This window comes from Hippocampus guttulatus, chromosome 1 (genome assembly GCF_054856545.1).
Source record: "Hippocampus guttulatus isolate MCC_2025c chromosome 1, RoL_Hgut_1.0, whole genome shotgun sequence".
NCBI lineage: Eukaryota > Metazoa > Chordata > Actinopteri > Syngnathiformes > Syngnathidae > Hippocampus > Hippocampus guttulatus.
Window position 1 is genome coordinate 33,689,755 of NC_141261.1, and position 24,608 is coordinate 33,714,362.

A 24,608-nucleotide genomic window follows, 5' to 3' on the forward strand; every position below is an offset into this window, starting at 1 on the left:
CGCACAAGGAGGAGAAAGTACAGACATGTCCTCCCGTCCGTCATCATGGGGAATGTAAGATCGCTCCCTAACAAGATGGATGAGGTGGCGGCGCTAACGCGACATCAAAGGGAGTACCGTGAGGCTAGCCTGATGCTACTCACTGAGTCGTGGCTAACAGCGATCACTCGGGACACACATGCCGAGTTGGACGGCTTCCAACTCATACGTGCGGACAGGAGTGAAGGGAGTGGAAAGAGAAAAGGTGGGGGACTGGCTGTTTTTGTGAATGACAAATGGTGCAATCCGGGGCATATCACGATCAAAGACAAACTCTGCAGCCGGGACATTGAACTGCTAGCCATTAACCTCAGGCCCCATTATCTCCCGAGGGAATTCTCACACGTCATAGCTGTGACAGTGTACGTCCCCCCGTCGGCTAATGGTGATGCAGCGCGTGATGCCCTGATGACTGTCGTGAGCAGGCTGCAAACACAGTCCCCCAACGCCATGCTGATCATCTCTGGGGACTTCAACCATGTCTCTCTGTCGTCCTCCCTTTCAACCTTCACGCAATATGTAACCTGTGCCACTAGAGACAATAAAATTTTGGACTTGTTTTATGCCAATACCAAGGAGGCATATAAACCCCTCCCCTCCTCCCTCTTGGAAGAGCAGACCACAACTTGGTATTTCTCGAGCCTGTGTACAAACCACTGGTGCACAGGCAGCCAACTGTGACCAGAATGGTCAGGAAATGGTCCACGGAAGCTGAAGATGCTCTGCGGGACTGCTTCGACACGACCAGGTGGGAACTCTTCAGCGAGGTTCACGGGGAGGACATTGATGCACTCACTGACACCATCACGGACTACATAAACTTCTGTGAGGAGAACACCGTACCCACCAGAACTGTGCGTTTTTTCCAACAGCAAACCATGGATTAATCCCGACATAAAGGCCCTCCTGAAGGAGAAGAAGAGAGCTTTTATGTCGAGAGACAGAGAGGAGCTGAAGGCCGTGCAGATTCGGCTGAGAAGAAAGATCAGGGAGGGGAAGAAGATATACAGGATGAAATTGGAGGACCAGTTGCAGGCCAACAATGTCGCTGGTGTCTGGAGGGGCCTGAAACCCATCTCAGGCCATGACAGCCCAAAGACATTGACTGAGAAGGACAAGAACTGGGCAGATGGACTGAACCGTTTCGACCAGTCGTCTGTCCCTTCCCCCAACCACCAACTGCAACCACTCTCACTGAGGACTTCTTCTCCTCCCCCTCCTCTTTCGACCAGCTCTCATCAACCCAGTCTGTCACCTGGTTCCTGCCTGTCCGTCACAACAGAGCAGGTGAGGAACCAACTGAGGAAGATGAATGTGAGGAAGGCAGCAGGTCCAGACAAGATCAGTTCCCGGCTCCTCAGGACCTGCTCTGACCAGCTGTGTGACATTGTCCAGCACATGTTCAACCTGAGCCTGAAGCTGGGCAGAGCTCCACAGCTGTGGAAAACTTCGTGCCTGGTCCCAGTGCCCAAGACCCCCCACCCTAAGGAGCTGAACAGCTACAGACCGGTGGCGCTGACGTCTCACCTGATGAAGACGCAGGAGAGACTCGTCCTCGCCCACCTTCGACCGCTGGTGAGCCCGGCACTGGACCCGCTGCAGTTTGCCTATCAGCCTGGCATCGGCGTGGAAGACGCCATTATCTACCTCCTCCACTCAGTGCTGTCACACTTGGAGAAGGCTGGGAGCACTGTGTTCATGTTCTTTGATTTCTCCAGTGCCTTCAACACTATCCAGCCCAACTTGCTGGGAGGCAAACTGCAGAACGCCGGAGTGGACCACCATCTCACAGCATGGATCACAGACTACCTCACAAATCGGCCGCAGTACGTGAGGTTGCAGAGCTGTGAGTCGGACAGGCTTCTCTGCAGCACTGGAGCGCCGCAGGGGACTGTTCTGGCTCCATTCCTGTTCATCCTCTACACCTCGGACTTCAGACACGCCACTCCAAACTGCCACCTTCAGAAGTTCTCCGATGACTCTGCGATTGTTGCCCTCATTACAGAGGGGGACGATCGGGAGTACAGGGGAATGACGAAGGACTTTGTGGACTGGTGCCAGCAGAATCTCCTCCAGATCAACCCTAGGAAAACTAAGGAGTTGGTTGTGGATTTCTGCAGGAAACAGTCCTCACCAGCACCGATGAACATCCAGGGTATGGACATAGAGAGGGTGACCTCCTACAAGTACCTAGGTGTTCTTCTGAACAACAAACTGGACTGGTCTACAAACAGGGACACCCTGATTAGGAAAGGACAGAGCCGACTCTTCCTACTCAGGAAACTGAGGTCTTTTGGGGTTCAGGGCACGCTCCTTAAGACTTTCTATAACTCGGTGGTGGCCTCGGCCATCCATTATGGCATTGTCTGCTGGTCAGGCAGCATCTCAGCCCGGGACAGAAAGAGACTGGAGCGACTGGTCAGGAAGGCCAGTTCTGTCCTGGGCTGCTCCCTTGACACTCTGGAGGAGGTGGGCAACAGAAGGATGCTAACTAAGCTAAAAGCTATGATGGTCAGTCCCTCCCACCCTCTCCAGCCTGCCCTGACAGCACTAGGTAGCTCCTTCAGCCAGAGACTGTTACACCCGCGCTGCAAGAAGGAGAGATACAGACGCTCGTTCCTACCAACTGCTGTCAGGCTGCTGAATAAAAAATAGCAACAATAATACTAATAATAATTAAATGATGTGGAAAACAACTGTAAATAGCACTGCGATTTATCCATTTTGTATTTATATTGCACTTAATTGAACGGTGTTTGTTTGTTTTTTCTTCTTCTTTCCGCCTACATTCTTGCTGCTGGGGGCTGTAAATTTCCCCAGTGTGGGACAAATAAAGGATATCTTATCTTATCTTATCTTTTCCACCCCTTCAATTCTGCTGAAGATTGCACATTTCCCCAGTGTGGGACAAATACAGGTTTTCTTATCTTATCATATCTTATTCACTTCGCTTCTTCTACATATCGAGAGGAGCTGGATGAGGTGGCTTGGGCATCTGATTAGGATGCCTCCTGGAGGCCTCCCCGGTGAGGTGTTCTGGGCATGTCCCACCAGCAGGATGACCCAGGACACGCTGGAGAGACTATGTCTCCCAGCTGGCCTGGGAACGCCTCGGGATACCCCGAAAAGAGCTGCAACAAGTGGCTGGGGAGAGGGAGGTCTGGGCTTCCCTGCTAAAGCTGCTGCCCCAGTGACTTAACCCCGGATAAGTGATAGAAAATGGATGGATGGATGGATGGGTGGGTGTATTCACACCGAAAAGTCCTTTGGTCTGGACCAATAGTGGACTTAATTTTTTTCGTTTAGTGCGGTTCATAATCACACTGCACTTTTTGTGGCGTGTGATGATCGGTGCGCCAATTCGACAGAAGTGACTCGGGTGCCACGCAGAGGACAAACCCGTAAATGGAGGAAAACATGTAATTCCAACGTGCTGCATTCTTGAAAAGACAAAGGATCACCATGGGCTGATATTTCCCACACCGGCTATGCGGGCTTGTAAAGCCCATAATGTCACACGTATCCTGTATTTGGTGCGGATCGGCAGTGGTTTGTACTCAGACTTGTAGCAGACCGTATTAAAGGGGGGATCACACGGCAACATTTGCACCGGGGCTGCCCCAGGCGAGCGTTCACACGTGCAAAGTTACACCGATGTAGCCCCTGAAAACAGCTTAAACCGGAGCAAATTTAACCCAGCTCAAAGAGGTGGTTTAAAAATTTGCTCCGGAGCAAATGCTCATTTGCGGGGGGAGTAGCCTCGCTACGCATGAGAAGAGTTGATTACATACGGCGAGAATGCGTTGTTTTTGTGCTCTGTTGTACTTGAGGTGGCTTGGGCATCTGATTAGGATGCCTCCTGGAGGCCTCCCCCGGTGAGGTGTTCTGGGCATGTCCCACCAGCAAGACACCTGTTGTGTGTTCACAACCCTCCCCCATAGAATTTATCTTGTGATTTTGTCTCTTGAATTACTGCTTGGCGCATTATGTTTGCTTTTCTGAGTGTCATTGAAGTCATCGTTGATTTACGTTTTCAGGGGCGGTCATTGAACGCCTCTCGAGCAGAAGGCACGGAGACCGAGAAGGACGTCCCTGTACAGTAGTTGCTTGAGTTGTGTATGTTTTAAAAAGAACCAACACGACAGCTCTTTGTTTTCTATCGTTTTGCATCGCTGCACAAACTGCCGTGTGAACGCAAGTGGGGTTACGCCGGGGCTGCACCGGGGTTAACACGCTCACCGGCTTTGTACGTGTGAACGCTCCACAAAATTTGCTCTGGTGTAAGATATATCGCAACAAAATACATCGGTGTAGCACCGAAGCAAATGTGTGCTGTGTGAACACACCTTGAGTCTGTTTGGAATCGCACCAAGACCACCTCAAAAAATGGACTTCGGTCATGTTGTTTGCTCCACACCAGGATGCATTTGTGTGTATTTACATCTGCATAAAAGGTCCGGGCCAGCGTAGGAAACAAAGCCTTGTCCAAATTTCTTTGACCGAAGATCCACTTTTCGATCAACCAATCTCCCGCGATCGACCCGCTTGGGCGCATACGCACGCACACACCTACACACGCATGCCATGATGAGCAATAGCCTGACGCTGATGTATGCAATGCACTGAGGCAGCCTGTTCATGATTGTAGCTCACGTGTATCGTTTTAAAATGCTTCTCTCGGCCCTCCAGATTCCCATTCTTTGCCCGCCCCCTCGGTGAATTGGTCAAAACAAACTCTGAATGAGAATAATGATAATAACGATAAAAGATGTATCGTTATAATAACGATAAAAGATATAGCGCAACAACTCTGATCACAAGCTGCAACTGCAGACTGCTGAGCACTAACAATTTGCGGTGACGCGGTCACACGTCACCGTCGGTTAAAGATGACCTGCATTATTTGATTTTCTTTTTTAAATACTTTTTGTGAAAGTGAGACTGAAAGAATGATTAGGGTGCAGTGTGCATTAATGCAAAAATATATATATACAGGGTGTCCATAAAGTCTCTTACATTTCAAAAAATCATGAAAAATGCAATTGATTAGGTATTTTATTCAGATTTGTTCTATTGTATTCAGCGTTCATTAAAGGCTTTTTTTTAACCTCTTTGAATACATTTCTACATGGGCACCATTAGTTGCATGAAGCACATCAAGCTCGATTACTTGCCATGTTCGCTGGAGCATAGTCTCATCAATTGTGGCAATGGCATCAGTAATCCTTTGCTTTAGATCAGAAATGTCCCTTATCTTTGTTCGATACACAATATCTTTAACATAGCCCCATAGAAAGAAGTCCAGGGGAGTGATATCTGGTGAACGTGGCGGCCAAGGGATTGGGCCATCCCTTCCAATCCACCGGTCTGGAAATGTTTGATTGAGGAGCCCACGAACATGCAGCCCCTTATGTGGTGGTGCATCATCTTGCTGAAAAATGATGGTCGGTTGAAGATCATTCAATTGTGGAGCGACACATCCAGTTAATAGGTCAAGGTAAACATTTGCATAAATTGATGTCTCGAAGAAAAATGGACCAATTATTCGATTTCACATGATATACACACAAATGCAGTGTGATGAAAAAAAAACGTTAATAAACACTGAATACAATAGAACAAATAAAATGTCTAATCAATTGCATTTTTAATAAATTTTTGAAATGGTAAAGAGACTTTATGGACACCCTGTATTACGAACATGCACAAACACACAAATGTTTTTTTTCCCCCTCTACACCCCTCAGATCGACTTGGGACCAGTCCTGGATCTACTGCTCGATCGCTAGCGGCGTAATGGGCACTCCTGCATTAAAGTATTAACTACAGCTGTCAAACGATTAAAATATTTAATCAAATTAAAAACACAACTGTCATAATTAACTCAAATTAACTCAGAATTAATCGTGATTACTCACACAGTTTTTATCCTTTCTGAATTTCCTTTTATTTTTTTTGTCCTATTTTTTCCCGTTTTAATGCTTTCATCAATATGAAATCATGGATCAGTTTTCTATGTGCAAAATGCAAATATTTACTGAAACAACAATTTTGATTTTAAATTTTGCATGAACATTTTTCACTTGGAGCAGTTATTCACACAATCTATCACACAATAGGACTATCAACAACAGTGAAAAAAAATATTTTGTCACACAACAGCTCCTTTAGCAGCTCTTTTTAGGGAATCAAAACAGAGCAATATAAAATTATAAAGTGCACATCTAAGATAAACTAGTACTCAGCCTCAAGTGGATTTAAGCCATGGTTGCATACTTGGTTTTTCTCAAGTTTGCTTTGAACACAGCAGTCAGGCTATGTTGATTCTGTTGGTCCTTCTTGCGCGGAAGTTTCTCTACGGTTTTGTGTAGACATCATTTCGGATGACCACACTTGGTTCGAGGCATGCACAACACTGGAGACGTTTTATTTTCAGTGCGGTCACTACGACTGCACCGCTAAACTCTCGACGTGCCTCAGCGCACCGTCATTGTCAGACGAACACAGAGAAGCTCCACCCCCTTTATTTATATGGACACGGAACACGGGAACCTTCCACACAAAATAGTTCCAAACAAGTAACAATTGCGTCAGTGGCATACATCGTATTCGACAGGCTGCCTGGTCTTTATTCACCAGAGGCTCATCAACCTCGTCTCTTATTTCTCTCCCGAAACAGTGTCTTCTCCCACTTGGTGTACCTTAGCCTTCTCCGCTACATACAATTTCTGTCCATAGATTGTGATGGAGGCTCTCACGGGCAATCCGTAGTGGGGTTGTCAGATGCAATGCGAATGATTTCAGCTTGAGTCTAGCTGTGGACAATGTTGACAGGCTTGCATGCAGTCGCCATACATTTAGCTATGGCTTCAGCAAATTTGTTCTTCACCGTGTTATCCATTTTCTTTGCATTGAAATTCTCCATAGCTGTCTGTCTTAGGCGAGGGGGCGGAGTACTCATATCAGCTGTGTGCTTGGCCATTAAGTGGTATTTCAGACTCGACGTGCTAGGATGATAGCTCAGTTTACGACTGCAAAACATACAGGTAACTTTGGTCTTGTCAGTGGAACTATCTGGCAACTTTTTAAAAGTAAACTTTCCATTCATAAACTCTTTTAAGTGTCCGTTTTCTGAGTCTCGCACTGCCATGGCTGCAGAACAGACATGGGTGTGGACTTCTGCCGCGCGCTTGTTGTTTTGTTTCCGGTTTATTTATAGAGCAACGTAAAATCCGCTGTGACGTGTTGCCGCATTAATCTCGTGATAGAAAATTTTATCACGTTAAAATTGATTTAGATTAATGCCGATAATAATGCGCTAAACTGACAGCTCTAGTATTAAGATACTTTTTAAAATGAGAACAGTGAAACAACTATGGCATCTGTCCTGTATGAACATCCAAGTATGTTAACAACATACACAAGCAACAAAGTGCAACAATATATTGCCTAAAAACTGCAGCATACAGGACTGGTATATGACAAAATACAACAAAGTTAGGAGTATTTGCTACAAAATGAGACGAGTAAAAGACCTGGTGGCTTTCTTTCCACTCACTCACTGTCTCGAACTTGACCTCCCTCGATCACCACACAAGACAGCGTTGCTCAGCTGATGTCGTGCAATGAAGTTTTGAAGCCAGCCACGGGACGCTTCGAAGTCTTCGATGCCCATAGTTAGCGTTATGGAACTCGCTTCCTCTCTTATTAGCGGCCCAGTTTGCGTGAAGGTTTTAGCACGATAACAGTCAAGCCATTCCAGAAAACGTTTATTTACTCGACTGTCTGTCGAGCCGCAAGCAATTCACTCCGAGCATGTAAATAGCCAGAATCGGACTGAGCAAGAATCGCTTCCTCGTTTTTCAAAGTCTCGTCGATTTGAGTCTTTCCGTTTGACAGAGATCCGCAGGTGGTAGATAGGAGTTCTCCCTCTTTCTCTCTCCCTTTTTCTTCGCCTCCCCATCCCTTCCTGTACTCTGCAACTTCAAGTAATTGTGCCACCTGGCGTTGAAATGCCTGTCAGTCCAAATGAAACGAATGCAATCATTCACATCGAACCTTAATTGTGGACCAATCTTCGGCAGGCCGGATTAAAAAGACCAACAGGCCGTATCCGACCCACGGACCGTAGTTTGACCACCTCTGGTCTAGACACACTGTTGTGTTTACTTCGTATGTTCGTGTGTGTGTTTGTGTGTGTGCGTGCGCGCTCACGCCCATGTGTCTGTGTGTGTGTGTGGCTGGGTGAGGAGTGCACGACAGAGAGAGAGAGAGAGAGAGAGAGAGAGAGAGAGAGAGAGAAGGTGATTGGGCTTGTCTGAAAAGAGGAGCAGCTCTCTCTTCGCCTCCTTAATTGTCTTGTCATGAACACTTCTGCTGCTCGCTGGTGGGATAGCTGGACAGCAGCTCGCTGGAGCCTAATGGAAGCTACACTGTCAGAGCGGAATAAAGGCAATGCTGATGAATGTTAATGACTGTATGAGGTTTTATAATTAAAGATTTAAGTAAATATGTGTACTCCTATCGTCTTTGTCTCAAATATGTAAAAAAATAATACTGTTGACCGTATTTTCCGCACTATAGGGCACGCCAAAAAGTCTTCAATGTTCTTAAAAGCTCACGAGCGCCTTAAAATCCGGTACGTCTTTTGTATGGGCATTACGGTAATACATCGACTCCAAGATGGCTCCTTCCTGGAGACATGCTTCCAATGTTATAGCCTTCTGTTGGTTCAGTGAACCGTGTCTCTGCTTTATTACATAAGTTTTTGTTGCAGCTCCGAAAAAAGGAGAGCTGGTGTTCATTTTTTAAAACAGTCTCAACAAACACCGGTACGTCTTTGTCTGTCTCCGTGTCTTCTTCCGTTCGACTCGAGAGGCGTTCAAGACAAACGTAAACTCATGATTACTTCAATGAAACGACGAAAATTGGAAATAATACATCAAAGCTGAAAAGCAAGCGAGGATATCACAAAATAAATTCTATAGCCACCCGTACAGAATTTATTTTGTGATTTCATCATTTGTGAATACACAACAAAGGAATAAATAACTACTACTGACATATGATCGTAGTAGTCATGGCGCTATGATCAAGGAAATGCCAATGCCTTTTTCGGAGGCGGTCATGAACGCCTTGAGTTGAACGGAATAAGAGAAGGCACGGAGACGGACAAAGACTCACCTGTATTTGTTGAAAAAAGGAGAGCTGTGGTTTTATTTTTTTTTATAACGCAGACTTTATTAATGGTTTTCACAGTCTCAATAAATACAGGTACCGTACGTCTTTGTCTGACTCCGTGCCTTCTTCCATTCCACTCGAGAGGCGTTCATGGCCGCCTCCGAAAAACGTAAATTAATTATTTCTTCAATGAAACCACGAAGAAAATCAAACGAGGAAATCACAAAATAAATTCTGGGGAGGGGGGGGGGTATAGAATTTATTTTGTTATTTCCTTGCTTGATTTTCTGTTTTGATGCATTATTTTCCATTTTCGTAGTTTCATTTACGTACAGTAATAGTTAATTTGCATTTTTCAGAGGCGGTCATGAACGCCTCTCAAGTTGAACGGACGCCTCTCGAGTTGAATGGAAGGAGCGCCTTTCATTCAACTCATTCAACTCATTCATTTCATTGCGCCTTATAATGTGAAGCGACCAATGTATGAAAACATTTTACAAAATAGCCATTCATTGAAGGTGCACCTCATAATCCAGTGCGTCTTTTAGTGCGGAAAATACAGTACATATTTTAAACATGCTGGTTCCCCAAACCCTTACACAAAAATTCCTAGGGGGTGGGGGGCGGCAAACCCTAACTTCGTGGATTTTCATCTTTCACGGGGAGTTCTGGTCTCCATTCACCGCGATAAGTGAGGGATCACTGCATTTGGTTGCCGGTCTCAGCTTTTTTAGGCAGTCATCACATGAGAGACAAACAAAACTAACGTTTATCAGTTTGGACATGAATTATCTTGTTTTCTAGTGTATTCAACTGTCTATAGGTTGAAACGGATGTGCAAACCGTATTTTATTTTATCTACACTTTACACAATGTCATACTTCATTGTAAACTCAAAGTATGGTATACATTTACTTTTGAAAAAATGTGTTGTTTGACTTCATGTATCGTGATCAAAAAATAGACTGTACTATTGTATAAATGTGAGTAATATGATTGGATGCACGGCGTGGACTGACAGCAGATGAAACAGGTGGTCTTCAGGATCTCCTCCTTCTTCTGCTTCTCACTCCTGAGGTCAGCGAAGGTGTCGATGATGACTCCGAAAATGAGGTTGAGGACAATGATGATGACAATGAAGTAGAACAACAAGTCATAGACCACACGGGCAGGAAACAGCGGCTCCTACACACACATGCAGAAGCATATGAAGGGGCAGTTACATGCAGTCTCCCCTACACTCCATGTGAAGAGTTTAAAAAAAACTAAACTAATAATGATTACATTAAAACATTTTCCATTTGAGTTATCTGGTCTCTGCTTCACATTCATTTTCAGTCTACTTATGTAAATCATGTCATCATTGAAATGAATAAAACAGGTACATTTGTTTAAACACATGCAAGGAGGGAACAGAGGCACTTGCGCTTTCAGTGTCTCCAGCAACTACACGGTGGAGAAAGTACCTTGCAGCTGCCATGGTGTGTTGCCCTCTGTTGGCACAATGTATAAAAGGTACTCTTCGCACTGACATACTGTACATAAACACTAATGCTACTAATGCAGCAGTAGCCAACCCGCGACTCGCGAGCCGCATGCATCTCTTTGGGTGTTTCACTACGGCTCTTGGGCTTTCACATAAGCCTTGAAAACACCTCGGCGGTGGCGCTGCCATTCAAACAACGGCGTTAAGTACAAGCAGAATTTACGATGTCAGCCTCTCATCAATTCCGTTACTTGACTGACATACAGGGCAACTCGTCAGATGACAACTGAATCATCACTTATGCACAAACAAGTGCTAAGCTAGTCAGCGAACCACCTCTAATTTTAAGGCAGGGATGCCCAATACATCGATCGCGATTGAACGGGAGCCAGTCGACTGATCCCAAGTCGACCACGAGGTGGGAGGAGGAAATGGGTGGGGGTGGGGGGGGGATATTTGTGTGTCTGTGTGTTTCGGTTTTGTTCATGTGAGGGACCGTTCTGTTCCGGCTGTTGCTCATAGTGGCATGCATGCGTGCGTGCATATGTGCGCATATGCATGGTTGAGCGCCCGCGTGCGTGGGTGTGTATATGTTTGCACGGATGCGATCAGGTAGATCATGGGAGGTTGGTCGCCTCAAAAGTCGATCTTCGGTCAAAAAACTGCCAGCTGACAGGAGTAGTAAGTAACCAGTAATGTACAATTAATAATGTACAAAACAAGTAATGGCAGAAATCACTGCACCAAGGTGCTAAGCAACATGGCCAGAAAGAGAAAAACGTTATTTTATTTTTGTTTGTGGACTTGGTTGAACTGAGAGTGCGTGTGAGAGACAGTGCGCATAATAGTCATTGTTGAAAATGACTGGCCTATGGTCTTAGTACTGTAGGAGTCAATTTCTGTCATCATGTTGGTGTGTGACATTTACAATAAAAGTGGCTGAGCAGAGGTAGGTGTGTGTGCGTGTGCGTGTGAAGAAGGGATGGTGTGATGTTTATGTGTGCGCATGTGTATGATGAAGCTCTTAGTCGATGATGGTTGGCCACCCCTGAACTAATGTAAGCCTCGGTTCGTTGAGGATGTGCAGACTTCGCCGCCATCTTGAACATGGAGAGTCCAGCTAATACGTCCATTCACTTGTCTTGAGATAACTGTGTTTGGTTCTGATAAATTAATCATAATTCTTTGTATTCTTTCCCAATTTTGACAAGGATTGGTCTGTTAGAAACATCAGACATGCAGTTGTAATTTTAATTGACAAATTGAATAATAAAGTTAGAACAAATGCTTTTTAATGATAAAAAAAGAGAAATCATTTTTGGGGGGGGGGTAGAGGAACGGTAACAACAATGAACTTGATCTCATAATTCAAAAAGCTTTTGTTTTTCTTCCTATCATGTTGACCAGTATAGAATTGACTGAAGTATAATTAAAATCTTTCATCCATCAATCCAATCAGGGCCAAAATTAAAATCCAAGCTAATCTATTTTACGTTCACATTTTTATATTGACTCCAGAGACTGTGCCTCACCAGTCATGAACCTCACTGCACGTCACTGATGAGGGGTCATCAGGGACAAAATCCTGTCATGTTTTGGTTTGTGACCAACAGGTGGCACTGTGGGGCTTTTCCCTGTAGGTGCACACCTGTAGGTCGTTAGGTAATTACTGGCTATAAAAGGACTCCCGGCCAACTACTCATTGTCGGGTCATTGTTTGTTGCTCTTTGCTGCTGTCATGTTTGTTTGTCAGTCATGTTTAGGTCATGTTTTTGGTCATGTTTCTGTTATTGATAGTTTTGAGCTTCAGTCATGGGTTTTTGTTTGATACTTTGGACTTTGTTTGTTTAGGATTTAGTTTTCTTTGTTTTAATACACTTCTTTAAGTACACCCTGCTCCTCCCCTCCTGCCTGCTTTTTGGGGTCCACCACCACCTCACAACGTGACAAATTCAGGGTTATGTCACATTTGGACTCTGCAAAACCTCTCTCACACACAGCTCTCACAGTCACTACTGAAATGCTCTCACAATCACGACAGAGCGACTTTCGACTTTTGGATTCAATTTTAATTCATTTTTTGAGCAGATTTGTTAGTTTTTAATTTGTTATACTTTTAGTTTGTTTTCTATTACTTTGAGTTTCTGTGATATAAAAATTCCTCGTCTCACCCCCCCCTCGGGTGGTGTCCGTCCCTCATTCAGCTCGGGTCCTCTACCAGAGGCCAAGAAGCTTGAGGGTTCTGCGCAGTATCCTTGCTGTTCCCAGCACTGCACATTTCTGGACTGAGATGTCCGATGTTGTTCCCGGGATCTGTTGCAACCACTCATCTAGTTTGGGGGTCACTGCCCCGAGTGCTCCAACCACCACAGGCACGACTGTCTCCTTTACCTTGCAGGCTCTCTCCAGCTCCTCTCTGAGCCCTTGGTATTTCTCGAGTTTCTCGTGTTCCTTCTTTCTGATGTTTCCATCACTTGGGACCGCTACATCCACAACAACGGCTTTCCTCTGCCCTTTATCTATGATCACGATATCTGGTTGGTTCGCCATTACCATCTTGTCAGTCTGGATCTGGAAGTCCCACAGGATCTTCGCTCTGTCATTCTCCACCACCTTCGGAGGTGTTTCCCATTTTGACCTTGGGGTTTCCAGTCCATACTCCGCACAGATGTTTCGGTAGACTATGCCAGCCACCTGGTTATGGCGTTCCATGTAGGCTTTCCCTGCCAGCATCTTACACCCTGCAGTTATGTGTTGGATCGTCTCAGGTGCCTCTTTGCACAACCTACACATTGGGTCTTGTCTGGTGTGGTGTATCTGGGCCTCAATGACTCTGGTGCTCAGGGCCTGCTCCTGAGCAGCCAGGATGAGTGCTTCTGTGCTGTCGTTCAGGCCAGCCCTCTCTAGCCACTGATATAACTTCTTGAGATCGGCCACTTCAGTTATGGTCCGGTGGTACATCCCGTGTAGGGGCTTGTCCTCCCATGATGGTCCCTCTTCCAGCGCCTCATCTTCTGTTCCCCATTGTCTGAGACATTCTCTGAGTACGTCATCCGTTGGAGCCTTCTCCTTGATGTATTCATGGAGCTTGGATGTTTCATCCTGGACAGTGGCTCTCACACTCACTAGTCCCCGGCCTCCTTCCTTTCGGCTTGCGTACAGTCTCAGGGTGCTGGATTTGGGATGGAACCCTCCATGCATGGTTAGGAGCTTTCGGGTCTTAACGTCCGTGGTCTGAATCTCTTCCTTTGGCCACCTTATTATTCCTGCAGGGTATCTGATCACTGGCAGGGCATAGCTGTTTATTGCCCGGGTCTTATTCTTGCCATTGAGCTGGCTTCTTAGGACTTGCCTCACTCGCTGGAGGTATTTGTCCGTAGCCGCTTTCCTTGTTGTCAGTTCGAGGTTGCCATTGGCTTGTGGTATACCGAGGTACTTGTAGCTGTCCTCAATGTCTGCTATTGTTCCTTCAGGGAGTGAGACCCCTTCAGTGCGGACTACCTTTCCTCTCTTAGTCACCATGCGACTACATTTCACAAGCCCGAATGACATCCCGATGTCGCTGCTGTAGATCCTGGTTGTGTGGATCAGGGAGTCTATGTCCCTTTCGCTCTTAGCATACAGCTTTATGTCATCCATGTAGAGGAGGTGACTGATTGTAGCTCCATTTCTGATATATATATATATATATATATATATATATATACCGTATATGTCACTACTACATTACAACGACAGCTGAATGTCAACATATTCAATAATATGTTATCATTAATTGGTGGGGGGAAAAAAATGATCCGCTGGCCCATTATATGTATGTATGTATGTACAGTATATATATAAATATAGACCGTAAATTCCAGATTACAAGCCGCTACTTTCTTTCCACACTTTCAACACTGCGGCGTGTAATATGAAGCGGCTTTTTAATTATTTTTTTCCATTGCGGGAAAAACATGGACCAATAAAATGAATGAGTAGTTCACTGAGGTCCAATGAGATTGTATGACTAATCACAACTTCCGCTCTTCTCGCCGTAGCGGGGAAAAATGTGTTACCTGGCAACAGTCGACCAATAAAATGAATGAGTAGTTCACAGGGGTCCAATGAAATTGTATGATTACCGGTAATCACAACTTTCTTTTTCAGTCTTTCTTCTAACCCTGATCAACATGGAGAATACCAGACGAAAAGCACATGATCTTATCTTATCTTAAACTAAAAGCGATCACTCTGGCAGTTAAAGAAGGGAATCGAGCTGCTGCCCGTAATCTTGGCATAGATGAGTAGATGGTGCGAAGGTGGAGGCTCCGGCAAGAAGAACTGGGCCAGTGTAAAAAGACAACCAAAAAGACCCATGCACATTTGATTTGCCCCTCACTCGGACTGGAAATAAAAAAGGTGACTCCTCCGTCATACTGAAAACAAGCGGCCACGAGAGAACACATTTTACCTGTGTTTTGAGCTGCACAGCATCGGGCCTAAAGCTGCCACAGATGATCATTTTTAAGCGGCTGACGAGAGAAATAATTTCATATATCTTTTCCCATTTATATGATTTGCATTATTCTATTTAAAGCCTAGTGGGCTGCAGTATTTCTCCTCGTAATTACGCAAATGCACATCAAGATCTCTCTTTGTCTGGCCTCTTATGTGTTTCAGCGTAATTTCATTGTGCAAATGCATATGTTTAAGCTGGCGTATGTTTTACCATGCCTGGCTGCGCCCAATAATACAGTGTGTTTTGTTTATGTGTCAAATACAGAAATAGCACCCCTGACTGAGACTGCGCCCAACAACACGGTGCGCCGAATGGTTGTGAAAATACGGTATATATATATACTGTATATATATATATAAAAAACGGTCTGCTGGAACTAAGCGGAAATGATTAGGGCGAGATGCGAGAACATGGCTCTGTTGGAATGCGACTACTCTGACTGACAACTAACTGTAAACAAACAACTGACTGTAAACAAACCGATTACAACGGCATTGTGAAGTACCACCTGAAAGTCTCATGGAAACTGTGAATGCAGCACTGAGGGTGATCCCTACCGTAACGATCACGGAAACCAATGAGGTGATATATGCTTCAGCATCAGTGATCCTAGAGATGCTTGGCTACAAGAGCAACCATGGGAGCCATGAGATACGTTACCCACCATGCAAAAGACGGTTGGAGGCTAAGATCAAGGCGGCTCGGAAAGATGTGAGTCAACTGACGTAGACCCAGAGAGGTGTGATGAAAAGGCCGAAACCCGAGAGGTACATCCAGATGACCACACTGGAAGTACTTGAAACTGCCAAACAAAGGCTCCAAAGAATTGTCCAGTCGCCTAAAGAGATACACGAAAGTGAATGAGGCCAGACGAATAAACAGGCTGTTCACAACACAACCTGCAAAAGTGTACACTCAGTGGGAGGGTTCGAACAGCAGAGCAGACCCACCAAGACTGGAAACTGAAAGGTACTGGAAAGGCATATGGAAGAAGGAGGTTGCACAAACCAGCAGTGAACAATGGCTGGTGACTCTGAGAGAGGAGTACAACAACCTCCCTGAACAGAACCCAGTTACCATAACAGTGGCAGATATACAGGACAGAGTCTCAGATATGAAAAACTGGACAGCACCAAGCCCGGACATGGTCCACACCTACTGGCTAAAGAAAATCACAGTGCTCCATTCGCGCCTAGCGGCACAAATGAACCAAAGCACAGAAGGGAGATACCAGAGGAGCCAAACATCAGCTCCTGGTTGACAGAACAGTCGCACAAGACTGCAGGTCCCGACATACCAACCTGTGCACAGCCTGGTTTGTTTACAAGCATTCTGCCCACTGCTGTTCTGCATTGGACTGAACCCACGAAGCCAATTCATCGCCAAGTCTGACAATGGATACCGCCTCAGAAATGGAGCTACGATCAGTTACCTCCTCTACATGGAAGACATAAAGCTAAGAGCGAAAGGGACATTGACTCCCTGATCCACACAACCAGGATCTACAGAAGTGACATCGGGATGTCATTCGGGCTCGAGAAATGCAGTCAGATGGTGACTAAGAGAGACAAAGTAGTTCACACTGAAGGGGTCTCAGTCCCTGAAGGAGTCTCAGTCCCTGAAGGAACAATAGCAGACATTGAGGACAGCTAAGTATCTCGGTATACCAAATGCCAATGGCAACCTCGAACTGGCAACAAGGAAAGCGGCCATGGTCAAATACCTCCAGCGAGTGAGGCAAGTCCTAAGAAGCTAGCTCAATGGCAAGAACAAGACCCGGGCAACAAACGGGGACTAGTGAGTGTGAGAGACACTGTCCAGGAAATAAACATCCAAGCTCCATGAATACATCAAGGAGAAGGCTCCAATGGATGACGTACTCAGAGAATGTCTCAGACAATGGGGAACAGAGGATGAGGCGCTGGAAGAGGGACCATCATGGGAGGACAAGCCCCTACACGGGATGGACCACCGGAACATAACTGAAGTGGCTGATCTCAAGAAGTTATATCAGTGGCTAGAGAGGGCTGGCCTGAACGACAGCACAGAAGCACTCATCCTGGCTGCTCAGGAGCAGGCCCTGAGCACCAGAGTCATTGAGGCCCAGATACACCACACCAGACAAGACCCAATGTGTAGGTTGTGCAAAGAGGCACCTGAGACGATCCAACACATAACTGCAGGGTGTAAGATGCTGGCAGGGAAAGCCTACATGGAACGCCATAACCAGGTGGCTGGCATAGTCTACCGAAACATCTGTGCGGAGTATGGACTGGAAACCCCAAGGTCAAAATGGGAAACACCTCCAAAGGTGGTGGAGAATGACAGAGCGAAGATCCTGTGGGACTTCCAGATCCAGACTGACAAGATGGTAATGGCGAACCAACCAGATATCGTGATCATAGATAAAGGGCAGAGGAAAGCCGTTGTTGTGGATGTAGCGGTCCCAAGTGATGGAAACATCAGAAAGAAGGAACACGAGAAACTGGAGAAATACCAAGGGCTCAGAGAGGAGCTGGAGAGAGCCTGGAAGGTAAAGGTGACAGTCGTGCCTGTGGTGGTCGGAGCACTCGGGGCAGTGACCCCCAAACTAGATGAGTGGTTGCAACAGATCCCGGGAACAACATCGGACATCTCAGTCCAGAAATGTGCAGTGCTGGGAACAGCAAGGATACTGTGCAGAACCCTCAAGCTTCCTGGCCTCTGGTAGAGGACCCGAGCTGAATGAGGGACGGACACCACCCGAGGGGTGAGACGAGGATTATTTTTTTCATACATACAAATGTACAGCAACACTGAAAAAAAATATATATATAATGTACCCCAAAAGCACTTGTATCTTATTAATTGACAAAACAAAGGACATTTTTAGTATAATCATCGCTTGTTTTAGTTACTTTTATAAGCCTTAACTGTAGTTTGAGTTAGCTGTAGCTTTTTTTTTAAAAGCATTTTTTTAAAATTCCATTTTGCTAATGAAAATGTTTTTTCAATTTACGTTTTAGTTATTTTGCTTGTTTTCATTGAGTACATTATACAAACCCTGATGCACCCCCCCGAGCTGCACTCACATTCACTGCTTAAACACTCTCATACACATTACTAAATCATCTGACACACACACGACTGAATGTGATAATAAATCTGTCAAGACTTCAAATTTTTCAACTATAATGCCCGCTTCATTCATGACTTTTCTTGATCACTCCACCAGTTTTTGCCCAACATCAGTCGTAAAAATTACAACATTTCAGCAAACTTTCAGTAGTGTTCTGTGGTCCCCCAACCACTTGGACCGGTCTTGGTCGCACAGATGGAGTGTATTCCTTGATCCAGGGCAGAAAAAAACGTTTTTGAATACTGGTTTAAATTATGGCATTTTAGCAATGTGTGTGAGTGTTTCTTTAGTGTGTGTGTGCAATGATGGTTTCTCGCATGTGAACTGAACAGCATATTCTTCTGTGTGCTGAAGTCGGTGAGCTGCAGCGCACTTTTGGGGGGGGGGGGGGGGGCGCACCCATACACAAACTGTCCAACGGCTGTATATATGTCACGACAACATTACAACGACAGCTGAATGTCATTCATTGGAGGCGCGGATCATGTTTTTCCACCTGTGAAGAACAATTCTATATGATGATGGGTGTTGAAGTTGAAGCGACGATCACACACAAAGTCAAAATAATCTGCTGTGAGTTCCAGATTTTTTTGTATTGGATTGTGTGCGCCAGGCACATTACATTGCTTGCAATTTGGTCAACTTTCAATCGCTTTGCACCGTCGCCGAAGCATTCAGTCATGAAAACGATAGTCTTAGTTTTATAAAAAAGCGAATGAACAAATACATGCTCCTGTCAATGGGTCTCGTATATGTCACTGACAAGCATCAATATAACTTAGTTAAGTTCTCATTTTAAGTGTGACGTATTTTACAAATGGACCTCTCATGGAATTCACATCTCAGGAAAACTCTATGATCTGAAAATTAGGGCCACCCTCAGACTTTGCCGAATCATGCGTCTTTTGTGGTTGCACACGATTTTCCAGGTTATGTATGGATCGGATTTCTAGACGGAAGAATCGTCACACCTTGAATTGCGCAGGATAAGTGCGTAAGAATTTGACTAAACCTGGACAGGAGAAATTGCCCCTACGTGGCATTGCTGGCGAGAGTGGCAACACACTCCAAAATACAACAAAAATTGCTATGTAAAGCGGAAACATGAGCAGGATGAAGTGCTTACATTCTTGGAGGGCTGACGGAGGACGTCGCCCACTCCGCCACCGTTTCTCAGGCCATGATTCAACACCGTCACAATACACATCAAAAGTGTGTCGCAGGCACGCTCATTGTTAGACTCATCTGCAGAACAAAAGCAAAATGAAAACTAGTTCATGTTTGATATGCACAAATAGAGGTATGCATTTTGGGGAAAAAAATCAATTCCACTACAGGTAAATTTACATGATGATGACCGTAAATACAGTATATATATATATATATATATATATACCCTCACCGACCACTTAATTAGGTACACCTGTCCAACTGCACGTTGACACTTAATTTCTAATCAGCCAATCACATGGCGGCAACTCAGTGCATTTAGGCATGTAGACATGGTCAAGACAATCTCCTGCAGTTCAAACCGAGCATCAGTATGGAGAAGAAAGGTGATTTGATTGACTTTGAACGTGGCATGGTTGTTGGTGCCAGAAGGGCTGGTCTGAGTCTTTCAGAAACTGCTGATCTACTGGGATTTTCACGCACAACCATCTCTAGGGTTTACAGAGAATGGTCGAAAAAGAAAAAATATCCAGTGAGCGGCAGTTCTGTGGGCGGAAATGCCTTGTTGATGCCAGAGGTCAGAGGAGAATGGCCAGACTGGTTCGAGCTGATAGAAAGGCAGCAGTGACTCAAATAACCACCCGTTACAACCAAGGTAGGCAGAAGAGCATCTCTGAACGCACAGTACGTCGAACTTTGAGGCAGATGGGTTACAGCAGCAGAAGACCACTCCGGGTGCCACTCCTTTCAGCTAAGAACAGGAAACTGAGGCTACAATTTGCACAAGCTCATCGAAATTGGACAATAGAAGATTGGAAAAACGTTGCCTGGTCTGATGAGTCTCGATTTCTGCTGCGACATTCGGATGGTCGGGTCAGAATTTGGCGTCAACAACATGAAAGCATGGATCCATCCTGCCTTGTATCAACGGTTCAGGCTGGTGGTGGTGGTGTAACTGTGTGGGGAACATTTTCTTGGCACTCTTTGGGCCCCTTGGTACCAATTGAGCATCGTTGCAACGCCACAGCCTACCTGAGTACTGTTGCTGACCTTTATGACCACAATGTACCCAACTTCTGATGGCTACTTTCAGCAGGATAATGCGCCATATCATAAAGCTAGAATCATCTCAGACTGGTTTCTTGAACATGACAATGAGTTCACTGTACTCAAATGGCCTCCACAGTCACCAGATCTCAATCCAATAGAGCATCTTTGGGATGTGGTGGAACGGGAAATTCGCATCATGGATGTGCAGCCGACAAATCTGCGCCAACTGTGTGATGCCATCATGTCAATATGGACCAAACTCTCTGAGGAATGCTTCCAGCACCTTGTTGAATCGATGCCACGAAGAATTGAGGCAGTTCTGAAGGCAAAAGGGGATCCAACCCGTTACTAGCATGGTGTACCTAATAAAGTGGCCGGTGAGTATATGTATATATATATATATTTTTTTTCATTCATTCTCCGAACCGCTTTATCCTCACTCGGGTGCTGGAGCTTATCCCAGCTGTCTTCGGACAGTGCGCACACGCGCGCGCGCGCACACGCACACGCACACGCACACGCACACGCACACACACACACACACACGGTGTAGTATTTTTCCTTTTAAATTGCAAGGAAACACGACAATTTTCCGGAAAACCACTCTATTTATTCACAAACAACAATAAAATGAAAAAAAATATTCCTAAAACTAAAATAGAACACCAACAGTGGGGAACACAATTTTTGTTGAGTTAGGTCTGACAGCTGTTTTAACAAATTTTTGGGTGCGGAATCCAAAACTGATCTCAGTTTTTCTCTGTCGTGTTTTTGAGCTATCGGATCCCAGTTTTGTTAAAACACATGAAATAAATGTGACAGCATGTAAAACACAAATATGCCATAGTCACATCCACACAAGGGTCGCGGAGGGTGCTGGAGCTTATCCCAGCTGTCTTCGGACAGTCGGAGGTGGATACCCTGAACCGGTTGCCAGACAATCGCAGTGCACACACAGACGAACAACCATCCACGTTCACACTCACACCCAGTTGGACAATTTATGCTTGCATGTTTCTGGAATGTGGGAGGAAACCGGAGTACCTGGAGAAAACCCACGCGGGCACGGGGAGAACATGCAAACTCCACACAAGGAGGCCTGAGCCGGAATTGAACCCTGCACCTCTGCACTGTGAGGTCGACGCGCTAACCACTGGACCACCGGGCCACCCTATTTGTATAACAGAATATTCTCATGTGAATGTCTTCAGAATGTGACTATTTTTAGGAGGATGTGCAGGGGAGTCATTAAGCATTTCTTTCTTTGTGGTGAAAGAAACAAAACTAAAACTTTGATGCCCCGGCCCAGTCATATTGTATTTCAAAATCTCCAAAAAAAAAAATCGATGTTGTTGACGCGAGTCTTAAGATTATACCATCTTTTATACCAGCCCAGTGGTTCTCAAGTATTTTCTGTCACGCCCCCCCAAGGAAGAGGATAACATCTCGCGCCCTCCCCCCTCCCGCACGACTATAAATAGTATCATTTGTCTATAGAATTGTTATCAGTACACCTTTGCATAACACTGTATCCTTATTAACGTATAAGAAATATGGACCAACTTACAACAAAGGATAGCTTTAGTCACGAACAAAAAAGATTTAAAGTGCATCTGAAATTCAAAAATAACATTAAATTTTGACTGACCATGTCAAACCATACGATACTGAAAAATAAAATTACATAAAATCAATAACTAATAATGCATTCAAACTAATCACCAACATTATCTCAGGAGCACAATATAAAAAAAATAAAACTTTAACCAGCAAAACAAAAATATATAAAATAATTTGTGCTTTTTTAAATTTTTTTTAAATCAAAGATGATGTCTGGATTAATGGCTACAATGAGCACGTTTTGCAATGCACATCTTTTCGAAGCAAGGTTTGAAGCGGGACACAGCAACTCTCGGGTCCTGCTCAATGTGTAGCCGGGACCTGTCTTTTAGTTTACTGAATTAGCAGTCACAAAGCGGCATGATTCTTGGCAATATTCGGCACGTTTTCGCTGAAATAAACTCAAGGAACTTATCAGCGTGATTGGGGTGTAATGTCTTTAAGTGACCCCTTAATTTATTTGGCTTCATGCTGTCTGCTACCAGAATTTTTAGACACAGTAAGCACATCGATCTTTCCTCGTCTGCCACCGCAGTCACATTGAAGCCAAGCGCTACATACACCTCGTCATATTTCCTCCCTGAGAATGCTCCCTGTGCAAACTCTGCCAATGAGAGTGCCACTGCCCCCTAACGTAGTGGAGGTGCAACTGCACATTATTTTAGGACAGTAAAAAAAATAAAAAAGCATGTTCCATCCATCCGTTCCCCAAGGTCAAACACGCCCATTTGATGGAGCCTCGAGCCCCTCCAGGGGGCGCTATTTGAGAAACACTGGTATAGCCTAAGATTGCTCCATGTAGAGCACTTTGCATACAGCGGTGGCTGTTTGAAAGTGCTCTATACATACAGTTGAGTTGAGTTGAGTTTGTAGTAATTCAACTGTACATGAAATGATCAGAATCCAGTGAATGACGTCGGGTGTCGTACTCATTCTCTGGTCATCACTTTGATGGCATACAAAAAGTACCTGAACCAAAAGTGAATGCATACCACTGTCCTCACTCTCAGCTGCAATGTCACCCTCCGCCATACAGTGGATGCCATCTGCGGAACACGACTTGAGGAAGTCCTGTGCCGCGTTTCTCTGCTGAGGGGCTGACACAGCAAACACTTATTGATCATTGGATAGCAAGACTATGTTGATTGTATCTTGGGGGGAAACACCTTGGAATTACCTGGGGCAATATGTGGTAGTGGGTCCACCTCCATGATGAAGTCCTCCTTGAGGCACAGGAAACCCACGATTGAGAAGAGGTAGACAAGGATGAGAGCGAGCAGTGCAGTCAGCAAGATGGAGCGTCCGTTGCGCGTCACACTCTTGATCACGTTGAACAACGTCTCCTCGCGGTAAATCAGGTCAAAGAGCTGACAACATGGACATGCATGTTAGCTGTAGGAAGCCTTCGCAAATCGGTGGATCTCACTAGCTTCATACCAAGATACTGTAGAATAGTTCATGCACAAAGAGGCCCAATGTGGATGTTAGAACATAGCCCAGATGATACAGGAACTCCACGTCCATCACCATGGCCTTGTAGCCCATGATGAACGTCCCATTGTTACCCACAAAGCTCACCACAAACACCACCTTGTTGATCAGCTGCAAGAAAGACAGGAACCATCATGTCATATGACTACCACGAGCAACAAAATACATGTACTTGGTGATAATTCTACAGTTTGAGCCCTGCGAGTCCCAGGGACTCGCTGATCAGAAAAGTATGAGTCCCATTATGGATTTAGAGAGTCCCAAATTTCGAATTCTGAAATGGTCTACTTATTCAATTGCATATGATAATAACACAAACAACAACAATATACATTGATAATAGGTTTATTGGATTGGATACAATTATTTCTTATAAACAAATGCTACAAAAATTTAAATAATTCAGGCATACAAGATTTGCTGAGAAATAGGTTCTTATTTCATCCCGTGGTTCAGTCTTTGAGTTCATATCTTCGCAATAAACTTTCGCAACACTTGTTCGCAACCCTTGTTTTAACGTTACACAACTTGGCAATCATCTGCTTTCCACAAAGTGAAGGCCGATCTCGCCAATCTTGTCTCGCGAGAACGAAAATTTCGTCACGTGAGATAACTTAATGCGAGATCAAAACAACAATGGCGGTGATTCAAACTCAGTTAGTTGCTGGAAAAAAATTTTTACTGTAGTTTTTTTTTTTTTACTAAGAAATTTCCTTGCGTCCCAAAAACGCACATTATTTGGAACGGTGCGTCTGGCGGGAAAATTATGCGTCGAGGACGCAGAGGTAACGAGATGGCTGGTACTGTGTCAAGACAAGTGGCAACATACCACAAGAACAACTCTGGGTTGAAAATGAGCACACATAATGTAATACATATGCCAGGTCTAATGAAGCAATGAAATGTATTGTGAACAATAAATTAAGTTCCTTGACAATTGGCATGAATGCTTG

General features: G+C 44.9%; 1 protein-coding gene across 2 annotated transcripts in view; it reads right to left on the reverse strand.

Annotated features, from left to right (window-relative positions):
• Positions 1-24,608, reverse strand: part of itpr3 (inositol 1,4,5-trisphosphate receptor, type 3) — a 191,980-nt gene that overhangs the window by 10,217 nt on the left and 157,155 nt on the right. Inside the window, exons 52-56 of one of the 2 annotated variants that reach the window (XM_086127490.1) lie at positions 23,602-23,766; positions 23,342-23,531; positions 23,157-23,261; positions 19,451-19,569; positions 10,239-10,404 (exon numbers count right to left, since the gene is read on the reverse strand). In XM_086127490.1, coding sequence (XP_085983616.1) covers positions 10,239-10,404; positions 19,451-19,569; positions 23,157-23,261; positions 23,342-23,531; positions 23,602-23,766 — 745 coding nt within the window. Of the gene's footprint in view, positions 1-10,238; positions 10,405-19,450; positions 19,570-23,156; positions 23,277-23,341; positions 23,532-23,601; positions 23,767-24,608 lie in introns of both variants that reach the window. The other variant, XM_086127481.1, reaches the window with a different exon arrangement.